Genomic DNA, 16,972 nt, shown 5'->3' with positions numbered 1-16,972 from the left:
TCGAAATTGGAACTGGCATCCAATTCCTGAACAAAACCCAAAACCCACAGGCCATAAGAGATAAGATAGACAAGTGGGACCTCATTAAACTCACAAGTTTCTGCAAAGCCAAAGAAACCATCAAGAGAGCAGGGAGACAGCCCACAGACTGGGAAAAAGTATTTGCCAACTCCAGGTCTGACAAAAGCTTAACATCTTGGATCTACAAGGAACTCAAACATGTTGAAAAGAAAAAAACAAAAACAGCCCCATTATAAAATGGCCAAAAGATATGAACAGACACTTCTCAAAGGAAGACATCCGAGCAGCCAACAGACACATGAAAAAATGTTCAACCTCACTAATCATCAGGGAGATGCAAATCAAAACCACACTGAGATACCACCTAACTCCAGTCAGAATGGCAATTATCAATAACTCAAAAAATAACAGTTGCTGGAGAGGGTATGGGGAAAAGGGAACACTCCTGCACTGTTGGTGGGAGTGCAAGCTAGTGCAACCTCTGTGGAAAACAGTATGGCGATTCCTAAAAGCTCTAAATATTGACCTCCCATATAAACCCTCAATCACCCTACTGGGAATATATCTTGAAGAACTCAAATCACTCTATAAAAAAGATACCTGCACACGTATGGTTATCACAGCATTGTTCACAATAGCAAGAACCTGAACACAACCATGCTGCCCATCAAAAGAGGACTGGATTAAAAAATGTGGTACATATACATGATGGAATACTACGCAGTCATAAAAAAGAACAAAATCATGAATTTCACAGTAACCTGGATGGAACTAGAATCTATAATACTGAGTGAGCTCTCACAGAAACAAAGATCTGAGTATCACATGTTCTCACTCATATAGTGGACCTTGAACATCCAAAGTAATACTATAAGAAAATGACTGACAGTGGTGGGAAACTATGGGGGGGGGGAGGGAGATGGGATTAACAGTGGTAAATATCTGTCTGGGGATGGGGAGACACCTCTTATCAACAAGGGTGCCTGAACAAAGCATATTTGTATACCTAACCCTTAACTGTACCCCACAGTATCATAATAAAAAATATTGATTAAAAAAAAAGTATACATATTGTAATTTCTACAGCATGTGCTTAAAATATGGAAAGTAATATAGCTAACAAGCTAAAATAGAGTAACATAAAATTCAAAATATATTCAAAAACTCAAAAGAGAGTGGAGAAGGAAGAACTAAGAAAACAGAAGAAAAATGAAAAACAAATAATGTAATACTTGACCTAAATCCAACAATACCAATAATCAAACTAAATTGCCCATTGACTAGACACTCCAAAATACTTCCATTTAAAAGACAGAAATATTTGGAATAGATTTTTAAAAGTAAGTCTTGGGCTGGGCATGGTGACTCATCCTTGTAATCCCAGGACTTTGGGAAGCCGAGGCAGGTGGATTCCTTGAGCCCAGGAATTTGAGACCAGCCTGGGCAACACAGTGAGATCCCATCTCTACAAAATAAGTAAATAAAATACAATCAGAAAATCAGCCAGGTGTGGTGGCAAGTGCATGCAGTCTCAGCTACTTGGGATGCTGAGGTGGAAGGATTGTCTGAACCCAGGAGGTCAAAACTGCCATGAACCATGATCATTGCAATCATGTCACTGCACTCCAGCATGGGTGGCAAAAAAAAAAAAGAAAAGTCTCAACTATATCCTGTCTATAAAAGATATATTTTAAACAGAGACATTAAAAGTAAATGCTTGTGAAAGGCACACTACGTTAACAGTAAATATTCGAGGTTCCTATATCAATATCAGGTAAGTAGACTTCAAGGACAGAGTATTATTACCAGAGGTAAAGAATAACATTTCATAATTTTCTAATTCGTATCTCATCAGGAGGACATGATCATTTTAAATGTGTATTTGACTAATTGTGAAGCCCTAAAATATATCAGACAAAAATGAAAAGAAATAAAAGAGAAAATGTATAATTCCACCATTGTCATTGGAATTTTTAGTATCTTTTTCAGCAAATAATAGGATTGGACAAAATAAATATCAGTCTAAATATTAATGATTTGAACAATACTACCAACCACCTTAACTTCATGGACATATCAAGAACACCCAACAACAGCAGAACACATGTTCTTTTCCAGTTCACTTGGTATATTCACCAAGATAGATCATATGTTGAGCCATAAAACCCAAGTCTCAACAACTTAACTAGAAATCAATAACAGTAAGATAACTAAAAGATCCCAAATGTTTTGGAAACTGAACAACACACTTCAAAGTAATCTGCAGGTCAAAGAAGAAATCACAAGGGCAAGTAGAAAACGTTTAAAACTGGATGATAATGAAAACATATCATATCAAACTTTGTGGTATGTCACTAAAACAGTGCTTCGAGAAAAGTTTATAGCATTAAATGCTTCTATTGGAAACAAAGAAAGGTATAAAACTCAGTTACCTAGTGTTCCAACTTCAAAAGCTAGAACAAACATAAACTTAACCTAAAGTACAAGGAAGGAAATAATAAAGAACATACATTTGTGAAATAGAAAATGAGAAACTTAAAGAAGTTCATTTTCTGAAAAAAGAGTTATCACTAATAATGTTTTCTCACTCATTCTATCTCTGATTTTGTCTGTCTCACTATCAGTTTATCTATTTTATTGATTTTTTTCAAAGAACTAGCCAGCATTTGGTTTTATTGATTTTGCTCTCTTGTTCTTCTTTTGGCCAATAGATATTAAAAGATAGTAAGAATACTTCAAATACCTTTATCCAATAAATTTGACAACTTAGATGAAAAGGACAAACTTCTTTAAAAAAAAAAAAATCAACTTACCAAAATTGACCCAAGACAAAACAGAAAATCTAAAAAAAAAAAAAAAATAGTTACAACATCAAAACAAAACACCCTACCCGTATCTACTAAATAAATTGGATGCTTAAAAACCTGCTCACAAAGAAAACACCAGGAGCAGATGGTGCTCTGCTGAATTCTACTAAACATCTCAGGAATAATACCAATCTTACATTCCTTAGAATACTTCCAAACTAGTTTTATCAATTCAATTCCCTAAAACCAAAAACTTATATATATATAAAAATAAAAGAAAATGTAGAACAAGGGAAAGGAAAATCAGGAGCCTAGGGATCAGAGCGGGCTGCAGTTTTAAACATGGTGATCACCTCATTGAGAAGGTGACACGGAAGAGAAGACCAGAAGGAGATAAGGACCTCACATCAGAAAAGGAGGATGAAAAGGATCGACTGTTCAGTACTCACACTGGTTAAGTGAACAAGGACCCTGGAATTAGCAAAGTGGTAGTCTCTGGTGATCTTGCAGAGAGCAGTTTTGCGGGACTGGTAGGGCCAGGGCCTCACTGGAACAGGCTTAAGAGAAAACAGCAGAACTAGATGTAATGAATATAGATGTCGCTTTTGATGGGCTATGCCTTAAAGGGAAAGACAGAATTGGGACAGCAGGTGGAGAGAAAAGATAAATACTGACACTGTGGGAGAGGGAAGAACTGCTTGAGCAAAGTCCTAGACCAAACATCAGGTACATCCCCTGTATGTTCTCGCATCACGCTGGCCCATTTCAAAAGAATTCTGAAGTCCTCTAAAACCATGGCTGCCAGCAAGTCGCAATCTCTGAAACATTATGGAAATGTACTTGCCATTTCATTGAGTAAATTTTTAACATAAATAATTACAAAAACATTTGAGAAAAAACTAGAACAAACCCTTGACACAAGTCCAAGGTGGCTCCGATTCCTTTAGCATTAAATGCTTCAAACACCCCAAGAAGCTGTTTCTCCTTTTTTTCTTTTCTACTACTTTGTGTTTTATGAATCACATTTTGCTACTTTCTGAGGCACTTGCTCAAAACTTTATTTTTCTTGATTTGGGTTCAACTTCATATAATGCCCTTTCAAACACACACAACCTAATGTCTTCAAGTATTCAAAAATGGAGTCTGTGGGAGGGGTTCCACATAAGAATATGTGCATGAGATTTTAATTTTTCCCAGGCTGTTGCCATAGTTTCTTTGGCAGCAAAACCATATATAGGGAACTAATTACAGATTTAAAATACAATGTTGGGCAATTTAGACCCACATTCTGAAGGTTAATTTAAAAGAAATAATGAGAAAAAGCAAGGAAAAGTGTATACCATAGAGAGTTTTGTGGTAAGAGTAAAGAATCACAAAATGTTTTTTATTAGTGTTAATTACTTTGTTCCCCTAACCAGAAGATATTAACAACACGTTAGATTTCCTGCCAAGTTATATAGTATGCACAAGTCAGATCCAACTCTCAATGAGATTTGATTAACAAAGGGGGAGGGCAGGAACCCATGGGGCTCTCATTAACCCAAAGGACAAATGATTGGTAGAAAACTCATGTCAGATAGTACAAAATATACAAAAGCCAAGCATAAAGAAGTGGTTCCCTTTCACCTAAAGACTATGTGCTAAAATCATATAGGTCAATAATCTGCTTTGAATAACTAACTTATTTTTGGCTTATCAAACACATCCTATAAACAGTTACAATTGTTCTTACAATTGTTAAGAGTGATGGCCTGAGGGGGGTGGGGGAGCAATCACTGTTAGCACAGAGCCCTCCAAAAAGGGGAAACTCAGGAAGTAAGTCCTGTGTTCCTCCTGAGAACATGGGCACAAGCCAGAGACCTTGAGATTCTACTCTGACGACAGCACAGACCACCAAAGGTAGGAGATAAACCTCAGGGCTTGGTAAGATGGGAAATCGAGACATGCAAATGGAGGGGGTGGTGTTACCCTACCAGATATCAAAACGTGTTATAAAACTAGTCACTACGATAATGTGGTACCGGCACAATGATAAATAAATAGACCAGTGGAACCAAATCAAACTCACACATCATGGAAACTCGATTAATGACAGAACACATACTGAAAACAAACAAAGAAAGGACAAATTGTTCAACAGACAGTGATAAAACATTTAGAAATACATATAGGGAAAAAATGAAATCGGAAACCCACTTTACATCTCACACCAAAATCAATTCCAGGTGGATAAAAGTCTTAAATGAGAGAGGCCAAAGTTTTAGAAGACAGTATCGAAGATCGCCTTTAAAGTCTAGGGCTAGGAAAGAATTCCTTTAACAGAACACAAAAAGCAAAAGCCAAAAAAGGAAAAGAATGATTTTTTAAAAACCGACAATTAAAATGAGAACTTCCATTCTTTGAAAGATAAAATAAGGTGAAAAGATGAGCTAAAAACTGGAAGAACATATGAATGAAACATAAATCTGCAAGGCAATCTGATATGGTAACCACCAGCCACATGTAGCTATTTTAATTAAAATCAAATAATACTGGGAATGTAATGATCAGTAGCTCTAGACACATTTCAGTAGACACGTGCGGCTGGTAGCTGCTCTATTAGACAGCACTGATATGGAATGTCTTCATCATCACAGAAAGTTCTCTTTGGACAGCACTGATCTAGAACATACATAGCATTTTTAAACTCCAAGAAAGGGGGGACAAAGACCATCAACAGACATTTGACAGAACAAAAAAGTACAAAAATATAAACCTGCAAAAAAGCATGTCAACCTCATTAGTAATCCGAATAAAACAAATGAAACCCATCAGACAGCATTTCAGACACCTCATATTGGGAAATGATTAAAACCAGAGGATACCAAGTCCTGAGAAGGATGTAGGTGAGCAAATTTCTAATACGTCGTCTTAAGAGGGTGTCCTATGACAGCTGCAGTGGAAGCAGTTTTGCATTATCCAGTCATGCTGAACACTGATACCCAGCACTTCTACTTTAGAGAAGGGTTTCTCCACCCCTGAGCTAAACAGCAAGTCCCCATCTTCCATTTAGGGCATTTGGAAAAGTGTGCAGAGACACACACAATATACAGCCCTACCAACATTAAGTTGGTAGGAGTCAGGGATAATAAAGTTCCTGCAACTAAAATAATTGTTCCATGCAAATTGTGCAGAAAGATAGGAACAACAATCAAAACACTGAAATAACCCAAATATCATCAGCCATAAAAAAAATACATAAATTCTATATAATGAGATACCATAGAATTGACAATAAATGTACCTACCATAGATATCAACATGGGTGCTCCTAGGAAATATGATGCTGAGTGAAACCAGCAAGATATGTAAATATAAATATATGCTTAAAATGTATATAAAAAAACAAAAACAGGCAATGCATGGTGGCTCATACCTGTAATCCTAGCATTTTGGAAGACAGGCAGGAGGATCACTTGAGCCCAAGAGTTCAAGACCAGCCTAGGCAAGATAGCAGACCTCATCTCTAAAAATTAGCTGGGTGTGGTGGCATGCGCCTGTAGTCCCAGTTGCTAGGGATGCTGAGGAGGAAGGATCACCTAAGCTCAGGAGGTCAAGGCTGCGGTGAGCCATGATTGTGCCACTGCACTTCAGCCTGGGTGAAAGAGTGAAACCCGACTCAAAAAGAAAAACAGCCGAATTCAAAATTAATTTAGGGATAAGTGCATATGAAACAAATCAAAACAAAACAGCAAGTGAATGGCTAACAAAAAATTAGGATAACGTCACCTCTGGGAGAGAGGGAGATGTCATCTTTGACAGGTCATACCAAGGCCTTCTAAGTTTGGTAATTTTTTATTTCTTTAGCTGGGTATTAGAGATTGAGATGCTTAAAGTAACATTTCATATATATATATATATATATATATTCATACATGTCTATATGTTTGCTAAATTTTACAATTTTTAAAAAAGCCAGCTTGGCTGGGCTTGGTGGCTCAGCCTGTAATCCCAGCACTTCGGGAGGCCAAGGTGAGTGGATTGCCTGAGCCCGTGGGTTCAAGACCAGGCAATTTGGCAAGACCTCGTCTCTACAATAAATCAGAAAATTAACTGTGTGGTAGCGTGTGCCTATAGTTCCAGCAACTTGCAAGGCTGAGGTGGAAGGATCACCAGAGCCCAGCAGGTCGATGCTGGAGTGGCTGTGAGCATGCCACTGTGACAGAGTGAGACTCCAACTCAAAAAAAAGTCAGCTTAGTTACCTACTAGCTGGGATCCTTGGCCTTTGTGAGCTCGCTTGTAATAATATTGTCATACACCTCATGAAGTTGTCCTGAAGTTCAAAGTAGGTAGAAGAGTAAGTGACAAGGGGAAGTTTTACAGAATAGGAAACATAAGAGGTAAGCACGTCCCTAAAAATTTCATTCTGGGTATTATCTGGGAGCCCAAGGTCCAGAGTTTCTGGGTAGTTATCAATCAAATTAAAAAGCTATCAGGAATCTCCGTGTTCACACTACAAAATGAGGATCCCTCCATTCAACTCAACCAGAGCAGTACCATCATAACGAAGTGACAGCCCATTTTTCAATAAATATGCAAAATTAAGCTTGCATTGGTGTTGTAATAGTGACTCCAGTACTGAAAGAATCTGGAAAGCATGTCACAGAAGAAATTTAGGACCAAAATATATTAAAATTTAGGCTAAATGATAATGACAGTGACATAATTATCTCTAAATAAGAGGCAAAAAAGAGACACAAGATCTGTCAACAGATCTGTCATAAGCTCTGTTATTTTTTTCAGGGCTCTTCCGGAGGGCAGATTGGAAAGAATTTAAAAGTATATTATGGTTCAATATAAGAAATAGCTTTCTGACATTCAGTGAGAAGATACACAGTATGGACTATGTGATAATTCTCCACTTGAATTACTCAGCTAAAGGCAGAGTTTAGCAGAGGTTCCTGTTTTGGATGAAAACATACATTGAAAAAACTTTTTTTTTTAAATTAAAAATACAGACATAGCTTTGTGTCAAATTTGTTTCAAAAACAAGTTGTCCTAGGTCATACCAGAGTTGTCTAAAAACAAAGCAAAACAAAAAACTAGCACTACCACTTAATAGTCACACACTACAGGTAGTTCATTTTACTTCTTATAACCTCAGTTTCTTCATCAGAAATAGAATAATACCTTTCCTTCAGGCTAGTTAGTAAAAAAAAAAAAAAAAAAATCAATGCGCTAGATATTGAAAATGCCTAGCCCCAGGGTTCCATAAGTACTCAATCATATATATTAACTTTAAAAAAAAATAATTATTAAGAGTTTCCTAACATGTTCATAGCTAGATCAATAAAACAGTGACAGTACAAGGAAACAAAACAACTTTCATGTTTGAAAAGAGCCAAAGTAAGAGCTTGTATCTGTTACTTGAAGGAAACCAGCAAAACTGATATCCCTGGATCAGTTTCTTTAAAATGTTATCAAATGGCCTTTGGTCTCCCAAAAAGTTTCCTCGAAGATACTTTGCTCAGAAATCTTCTCTCATAAAGACTCTTTTAAATTTCATGACCCTGAAGAACTTTCTAGTTTGCTGGCATAAAAATGAGACAGGAATTATGAAGACTTGGTACAGCAAACTATGTCATTTTCACTATCATTTCATGTCGTTAGCTTTTAAAAATATCTACAGCTAAGTAAAAGAGCATATACATGACTCCAACATCTAAATCTAACTTATAGAAAACACAAAAAAGTCAGTGGCTATAAACAAAAAATGCTGAACTTCAAGACTAAACCATGGCATTTATTATAAAACAAATAACTATTCTATAAATAACTTCACTACAACAACACTTGCAAGCCTTTTCCTTCTTATGTAGTACTTTTGAAGTTCAGATCAAGTCAAACTGTTCTCCATGAACACAATAATGCCAGGATCTCAGAGAGTTTAAATTACTATGCATTTTACGACAGTTACCTTTTTATTCTGCAGAAGCACTCTGCTACTCCCTGGATTTTAGCTCGGCCCTGTTTACTTAAATTTCAAACCTAGCTTCAAATTACTAGTTGACGGTCACATACTTTAATGAAGTTGGTGGATTAGGTGAAATTAAAACCAACTCCTTTCTACCACCCTTCTTTTCAAGCACAGATCAATTATTTATGACCAAGTTTCACCAACACTCTGTTTTAGGAGGCAGTCCATTTGAAGTCACTTATATACACAGTAAGTAGAAGCTGGCCTCAAAACTTCTTGACTCCACAAAACCTTGAAAGAAGATGGGAGGAAAGAAGCAAAGAAAGAACAAGAAAAGAGGAAAATCAAAGAAAAGAACAAAAGAAGCCAAGATCCGATGAGCTGCTTCCATGCCAGAACTTTCCACATATACAATTTCGTTGTGTTCTTGGTTAATTTGACATCATCATCACTCCATTTAATTCTCACTACCCCATAAGGCAGATATTATGTTCCCCCTATTTAAAAGTGAGAAATTACAGTTCAAACAGGCTGAATTGCTTACTGGGGCCTCAGAATAAGAGGGAAAACCAGAATTTGACATGGGTTTGTCTGATTCCAAAGCCTGCCCACTTATTTTCTATATCAGATGAAACAATTTCCAATATTTTTTTATTTGAGTGCTTTAGAATTTTTTTAAAACAAAAAGGAATTAAATTTTTCCAAATTAGAGCAGACAACCCTCCACATAGCTTTTAAACTGCTCTAAGAAACTCAAGCATGAGGCTGTCACCATCAGGCATAAGACGTATATAAAATTCTATAGGGGGAACAACAGGAAACCTCAAGAGAAGATTGCTTGGAAAGAGTCATGAAGCCACATCTGAAAGCAAGACAAAGACAGAATGCCAAATACTCAATCGCCTCTTACCTGTTGTACTTCACTTTCTCCATTTGAGATTTTTTCAGTGTAAACAAAGGAGTTGAATATCCGCTGTAACGAAAAGAAAATGAACAAATGTTAGATTTTCTGAATGGGACAGCCATTTTCTGTATGAGCGTGTTTGAATAATCTGCTGTTTACAACACAAATAGAAACCAGTAGGAAAAAATTTTTAATTAAAAATCAGTAATTTTACAGGGAGAAATCTAAATATCAGCCCAAATCAGTCACGCTTATATAAGCAATACCCAGGCACTTCTGAAGTGAAATAAACCAGATGTTACACGATATTTTTCATTTACAAAAATACATTTAATTATAGATTTCCGGAGCCCATGCCATTTTATCCGACTGGTATAATCTGAAAAAGTTGTGTTTCTCATTTAAATCCTGTACTCCCTGAATGCTGTAATTGTTTACAGACACCAAAATCTCATGCAATAAAGCTCTTTAAAGGGGATTCTTTCCATATTCTCTCATGTCCCTGTCCAGCCAGTACCTACCCAACATTATCTATCACCTTCATTACTCAAGCACCCCCTCGGGAGAGTAACGTAATAGGGCTTGCCAAATATGTGTGGCCTTAAGAAAAGATCCAGTTCTTACATGCCAGGAAACACGACAGCCGTGCCAAGACATCAAGCCAAACTACGGCACACAAGCACACACATTCTTCCACCGATCCCTGCCTAGCTAGTACCTACTGCTCCATGCATTGCCTCTATTTCAAATGTTTACAGACTTAGGACTTTATCAAGCCATATAATGACTGAGCAACCACAAGAGGTTAACTCATAAACAGACTCAAAAATGAGAAACCAAGTTATGTATCTGATAGAGGTGCAAAGACAGAGCACCAGCCTCATCCTTTCATTATCTTTGAGCTTTAAAGATATCACTGGAACTCTCCAGGTGAGTAAGGAGTCAGACCTGGAGACGTCAGCCAAAATTTCCTTTTTCCTTTCTATCCTACTTCCAAGGGTTTGTCAGCATCTGGGACAGCGTCCCATACAGCCTAACACACCTGGATGGTTGTGGTAAGGAAGCCAAGTGCCAAGTTCATCAGGCGCTGTATGTCTAAACAGAGTGCATACGAAGGAAGATCGAACAGGTTGCTGGGGCTTGGAAGTGCAGGGTGGAGGGACGTAAACAAACTTGGGAAGGCCAGGGATGAAATGGGATGAAATTACAGTCTGGGAAATTATAATTATAAATCATCATGGTGCCTCCCATCATTCTCCGATGTGCCACTCATTCATTCACCAGATGTTTATCGTCACTCTCTTTCCTGAAAATGACTCTGCTGATATGAAAGGTTTCATTACAGATTTCTAGTAATGCTCATAACGTCAGCGATGTTGGTTGATATTTATTGAACGCTTACTCTGGAGCAGACACTATTCTAAGCGCATTGCATGCATTTACTTAAGTCTTAAAAATACTCTGTGATAAATACGATTATTATTTCTCTATAGATGTGGAAACAAACACATTTACTGAGTGTCTAGTGCAATGCAAATATTGCGCCTCATATGTATGTCTTATTAAATCTTCATTTAAAAGTTACTGTGGGCCAGGTGTGGTGGCTCATGCCTGTAATCCCAGCACTTCCGCAGGCAGAGGCAGGAGGAATGCTTGAGCCCAGGAGTTCAAGACCAGCCTAGGTAACACAGTGAGACCTTGTCTCTACAAAAACTAAAATTAGCTGAGTATGGCTGGCGAGTGCCTGTAGTCCCAGCTATTGGAGAGGCTGAGGCAGAAGAATCTCCTAAGTCCTGGAGGTCAAGACTGCAGTGAGCTGGGGTGGTGCCACTACACTCCAAGCTTGGGTGACAGAATGAAACCCTGATTCAAAAAAAAAAAATTTTTACTGTAGCTCCAAAGATGAAAACTAAGAACCTAAAAATTAAATAATTTACCCCAAATCACTTGACAAGGCTCGAATTTGAACCCTGGTGGCATAACTTCAGGTTTGGTGCGTCCAACCCCACTGTCCCATAAGAATGCGCTACCGGGCTGGGCATGTGGCTCAAGCCTGTAATCCCAACACCGTAGGAGGCCGAGGCAAAGGGATTGCCTGAACCTGTGGGTTCAAGGCCAGCCCGGGCGACATGGAGAGACCTCGTCCCTACAAATAAAAAAGAAAATTAGAGTGGTAGTGCACGCCTGTAGTTCCGGGCTACTTGGAAGGCTGAGGTGAAAGGATCGCCTGAGCCGAGCAGGTTGACGATAAGGTGGCCATGAGCGCGCCACAGCACTCCAGCCTGGACCACCCAGTGAGACTCCAACTCAAAAAAAAAAGAAAAAAGGGCCTTAAGCCTGGATCTTATTTCTAAGAGCATAATATTTACGATATAGTTGTTTGGTAAATAAATTTTAATTATGTCAGGTTTTTAGTAAACTCTGATGAGTTCAAAGTAACTACAAATATTTGGAGCCTATATACTTTAAAATGTAACTTTCCAGGCTGCTAAATATGCAATTTATATATAAAAAGCAACACAGTGGGCCAAACCACTTACTCAACAAACTATAATTACTCCTACAAGAACTGAAGGATATAAGAATCTCAAGATTGAAAGGGAACTTGCAGAGCATCTAGTAAGTACTAATATTAACAGTAGTTCTTGACCAGGCTTGGTGGCTCAGCCTTTGACCCCAGCACTTTGGGAGGACAAGGTGAGGGGATAGCCTGGGTGATAGAGTAAGACTCCGATTAAAAAAAAAAAAGGAATGCACTACCTGGTTGCTTTACATATATACAAACACTTATGTCAGGAGCTAACCACTGAACATAACGCAGATCAACAATTCCTATGTATAATTCCAAAATTCAAAAGGCTCTGTAAATCCAAAGTTTGCATATCACTTTTATTAGCAAAATATGGCATGACCCGAGCTTATTTGGTGGTAAATCCTAATTTGGACTGATGTGTATTTATTAAACTGATGTCTAGTAAGCCACTTAGTGTAAACATTCATTCATTTTGATGCAGATATTGATTCAGACATTGGATTATGGGGTTCCGCTCCAGATCTTACTAGGGGCATTTTTATACTCAAGGGGCATTAGGATTCTAAATCCTGAAACACATCTCATTTTGGAAAAAGGATTATGAACTTACAGACCTCCATTCCTACAACTCTAAGCTCCCAGTTCTCTGGAGAACACCTTAGTTTACTAGATTATAATTAGAGGCTGGGTCAATGTCATTACCACCCATAATCCCAGTATACTGGGCGTGCCAAAAAAATATATACACATTTAAGCAATGTCATCTATGTATGACTACTCTTACTTTGCCATAATCAGAAGTGTCTGGACACTGATCGCAACCATTTTGAGCACCTCTTGTAGAAGCGTGACTTTGAATTCATCTTTTGCTATCGGTATATACTGAGTATTACAATTTTAACACAGTTTTTTCCTTTCTTAAAATGTGTATCCTTTTGTGGGCACCCTCTGTATAGTCTCTGTTTTAATACAATTCGATTTTTAAGAACTGTTCAGCACCAAGAATGCATTTTTATTAAACATTAACATAATTCATGATGTGAGACTCCAGCTCCTGCTTAATGAAGTCCATTTCTCATTTGGTTTCTGGCAGTGATATTCCGTTGATAAACTATCTGTCCTGTCTTGAGGTACCCCCCCAAGATGACGCTGATGAAGGAGACATGTACCACTCCAGACTCACCTTACTGGAGCCAACATCCACCAAGGGCCAAATCAGATACTTCCTTCTCCCTTCTGTTAAAACAAAGGTGAATTCCTCACCCGTGTAGTAACAAAGAATGTACGCCAGGAAGGGTCTGAGAGGCTGTGTCTCGGTCCCTGTTTTACTCATTTATTACCTTAATAATAATTACCAATAGCCTTTTGTAGATCTTTTTATGGTTTATAAGCATATTTATATTATCTCCACCTAATAAATGTGGTTGGGTTTGAAAAGCAAGAAGGAAGTTTTAGGTGTGAGCATTGTTGCTTTTGTAGACCAGGGGTCCCCAACCCTCGGGCCACATACCAGTACCGTTCTGTGGTCTGTTAGGAAGTGGATCACACAACAGAAGGTGAGTGGTGGGGGAGTGAAGTTTCATCTGTATTTACAGTCTCTCCCCATCACTCACATTACCGCCTGAGCTCCGCCTCCTATTAGATCAGCAGCAGCAGTAGATTCTCATAGGAGTGCGAACCCTATCATGATCTGCGCATGTGAGAGATCTAGGCGATCCACTCCTCTGGAGAATCTAATGCTTGATGATCTGAGGTGGCGCTGAGGCGGTGATGCTAGTGATGGGGAGCACCTGCAAATACAGATTCGCATTAGCAGAGAGGTTTGACTATACATCCCCACACCCCCACAGTCCAAAACTGGTCCCTGATGCCAAAACGGTTGGGGATCACTGCTGTAGCCTACCTATTTTATACGACCCTCTAACTACTTGAGAAGTGAAAGATGATGTTAGGTCATAGTATGAGGGTATTACCAAAGCAAACCATTTTTCACCTCCCTCTTTCCTAGGCGGTGGGGGCGGGAGGTGGGGAGGAGCTTTAAGAATGTTACTGAGAGGCCATGAGAGGCCAGTAGAACCTAGACAAGTAACTCGTGACTGAACTGATCAACCACATCTGGTACAGGGTTAAAAGTTCAGGCTTATGTGTGCACAAGAGCTCAAGGTACAGAGCGAATTTTCACTTCACTCTAGGTCAGTGGACAGTAACCGTCTTTCTTAAAATGCAGGGCCCGCTAAGCCCAGCTCTCAAAGACTTCAGACTTTTATAGTTTACAGTTTCACATAAATGATTGCATTCGATCCTCACAACAACCATATGTGGTGAGCAGGGCAGGGACCTGAAACCACATTTTACAGGTTTAAAAAAAACTGTAGCTCCAAAGATAGAAAATACACCACAAGTAAAAAAAAAAAAAATTAAAGTGCTGAGGCCTGAGCATGGGTCTTGAGTTAAAAACAGGCCTGGCGTTTAGCAAAGCTGTTAAACGTATTTATTCACATCGCCTTTTTGTTCAGGATAGTCTAGGCATCTTAACTGCATGTAGAAAAAAAAGTGAGGAATTTGACTTTTTCTATTCATTTTATTTTAAGCAAGATATAATGTCAGGGGTAATTAAAGAGTCTCAGATACAGGGTTTTGTTGGGGTTTTTTTTCCCCCTGTATTACTTTTTATTGCCACGTAAACTTGTGAAAGAAATAGAGGACTTTGGGGGTTTTGTTTTTAATGTGAAGGCCAGGAATTCGAAATGATGTACCTACTAGCTGACATTTTTGTGACTCCAGGGTAAAGATTTTCTTGGTTACTAGAGGACTTGAAAAATGGAAATGGGAAAAAAAGTTTTCCTAAAACATGAAAATGATGAACAATCCCGGCAGATCTGATCCTTCACTCTCCTATTTATTTACTCACAGTTAACAGGCTTAGGATAGGTAGGCAGAGTAAGCATTCTGCATTTTCTTCCAAGTTGTCACTTTCCCTTTTCCCAGCTCCCTGGAGGGTCAAAGGAATTCCAGAAATTTGAACTCTTAATTGGAACACAACCTGGAAGGAGTCAGAAGTAACTCTCCCCCTTTTGCAAATCCCTGGAAGTGAAGTCAAAGATATTGCCCAGCCCTGCTCATTACTCTCTCTTGTTCTTAAAGTTTTCAAATACTAAAAGTAATAATATGCTTTATTATATAGCAAAAATGTCATTAAAATTGGTGACAAGGCCAGGCAGTGGCTTATGCCTGCAGTCCCAGCAATTTGGGAGGCTGAGGCTTGAGCCCACGAGTTCAAGACCAGCTTAGGCAACATAGAAAGACCTCATGTCTATGAAAAATAAATACAAAAACTTGCTGGGTGTGGTGGTGCAGGCCTGTAGTCCCAGCTACTCAGGAGGCTGAGGCCAATGAACTGCCTGAGGCCAGGAGGTAAAAAGGCTGTGGTGAGCCATGACTGTGCCACTGCACTCCCACTTGGGTGACCAAATGAGACCCCAATTAAAAAAAAAATAGGTGAGGAGTTTTCAAAGGTTATTTTAAATAGGATTTTACTGACTCTTCATTACTGGTTAAATGTATTTCCACAATTAAAAGGAAGCAACAGCAAAATGACTTATTCTGATGCTTATGGTAACTGAGTACTCTGATTTAAAGACAAAATGAACCTTCCTCTCATTAATGCACATACTTTAGAAAACTGGTAATATCTTCCACAGTTAATTATATGCATATTTTATGACTCAGCAATTCCAATTCCTGGTATACACCTTACAGAAATGTGGTCATAAGATCATTAAAACACAAGTATGGTATAAGAATATTCATAGTGGTACAGTCCCAACCTGGAAAATACCCAAATGCCTATCAGCAACAAAAGATTAAACTGTGGCGTATTCATATAATGGAATTTTCAGCAATAAGAATGAACAAACAATTGCAACATGCATCAACATGATGAATCTCACAGGCATAATATTGAGTGAAAGAAGTCAGACACCAGAATACAAAGTGTGTAGTTGTATTTATATCAAGTTCAAAACCAGACAAAACTAATCTAGCCTGCTAGAAGCCAGTGGTTCCCCTTTGTAGGAGAATGATTAGAACAGGGAAAAAAGAGGCTTCTAGGATACTGAAGTATTCTGCTTCTGGATCTGGGTGCTGGTTACCGGATGTGTTAACTTTTATGAGAATTCATCTAGCTGTACACTTAAAATTATGTACCTTTCTGTATATAGGATACACCTCAGTAAACTTATTTTAAACATACATCCTAGGCAGTCTCTTTAAAATATACTCTAGTCAATTGCTTTCATATCTTTATGAAACTGGGACTGTACCAGCTGAGAGTCACCTGGCAATTCACAGACGAGGTCTCCTCAGTCTTTCCTAAAGCTACCTATTAATTGTTCCTTCATACTTTAAGTAGATAGCACATTGCTTCATTCTTCAGATTCCCTTCTAATGCCACTGTACACATCTGAATTTTCAGCAAGAGTAAAAATATCCTCATCTGGTTTTTATCTGACCTGCATGTCCTATAGAAGCAGAACATGTTTCGGTTAACTCACTCCTTTGCATATTTCCTTCTCTTATTCCCTAGTCACTGTCTTCCCCCGCCTCCCCCAAAGAGGGGGCTCAACACAAATGAAGTTCAAAGTTAAAGAATCACATAAGAACAACTGAATACAGAGTTCCCTACCTCTACTGCAAGAAAAGACAGAAGAGAAGAGAAGAGAAGGAGGGGAGGGAGAGAGAGAGAGAGAGC

At 38.4% G+C, this 16,972-nt stretch overlaps 1 protein-coding gene across 2 annotated transcripts in view; it reads right to left on the bottom strand.

Annotated features, from left to right (window-relative positions):
• The window catches only part of CACHD1 (cache domain containing 1), a 196,066-nt gene that overhangs the window by 139,329 nt on the left and 39,765 nt on the right, over positions 1–16,972 (bottom strand). Inside the window, exon 2 of one of the 2 annotated variants that reach the window (XM_008060504.2) lies at positions 9,696–9,758. In XM_008060504.2, the coding sequence (XP_008058695.2) occupies positions 9,696–9,758 (63 nt within the window). Of the gene's footprint in view, positions 1–9,695; positions 9,761–16,972 lie in introns of those variants that run through there. The other variant, XM_021713624.1, reaches the window with a different exon arrangement.

Source organism: Carlito syrichta, unplaced genomic scaffold (genome assembly GCF_000164805.1).
Source record: "Carlito syrichta isolate Samal-C Ts95f unplaced genomic scaffold, Tarsius_syrichta-2.0.1 Scaffold304635, whole genome shotgun sequence".
NCBI lineage: Eukaryota > Metazoa > Chordata > Mammalia > Primates > Tarsiidae > Carlito > Carlito syrichta.
This window is presented reverse-complemented; position numbering and strand designations above follow the sequence as displayed.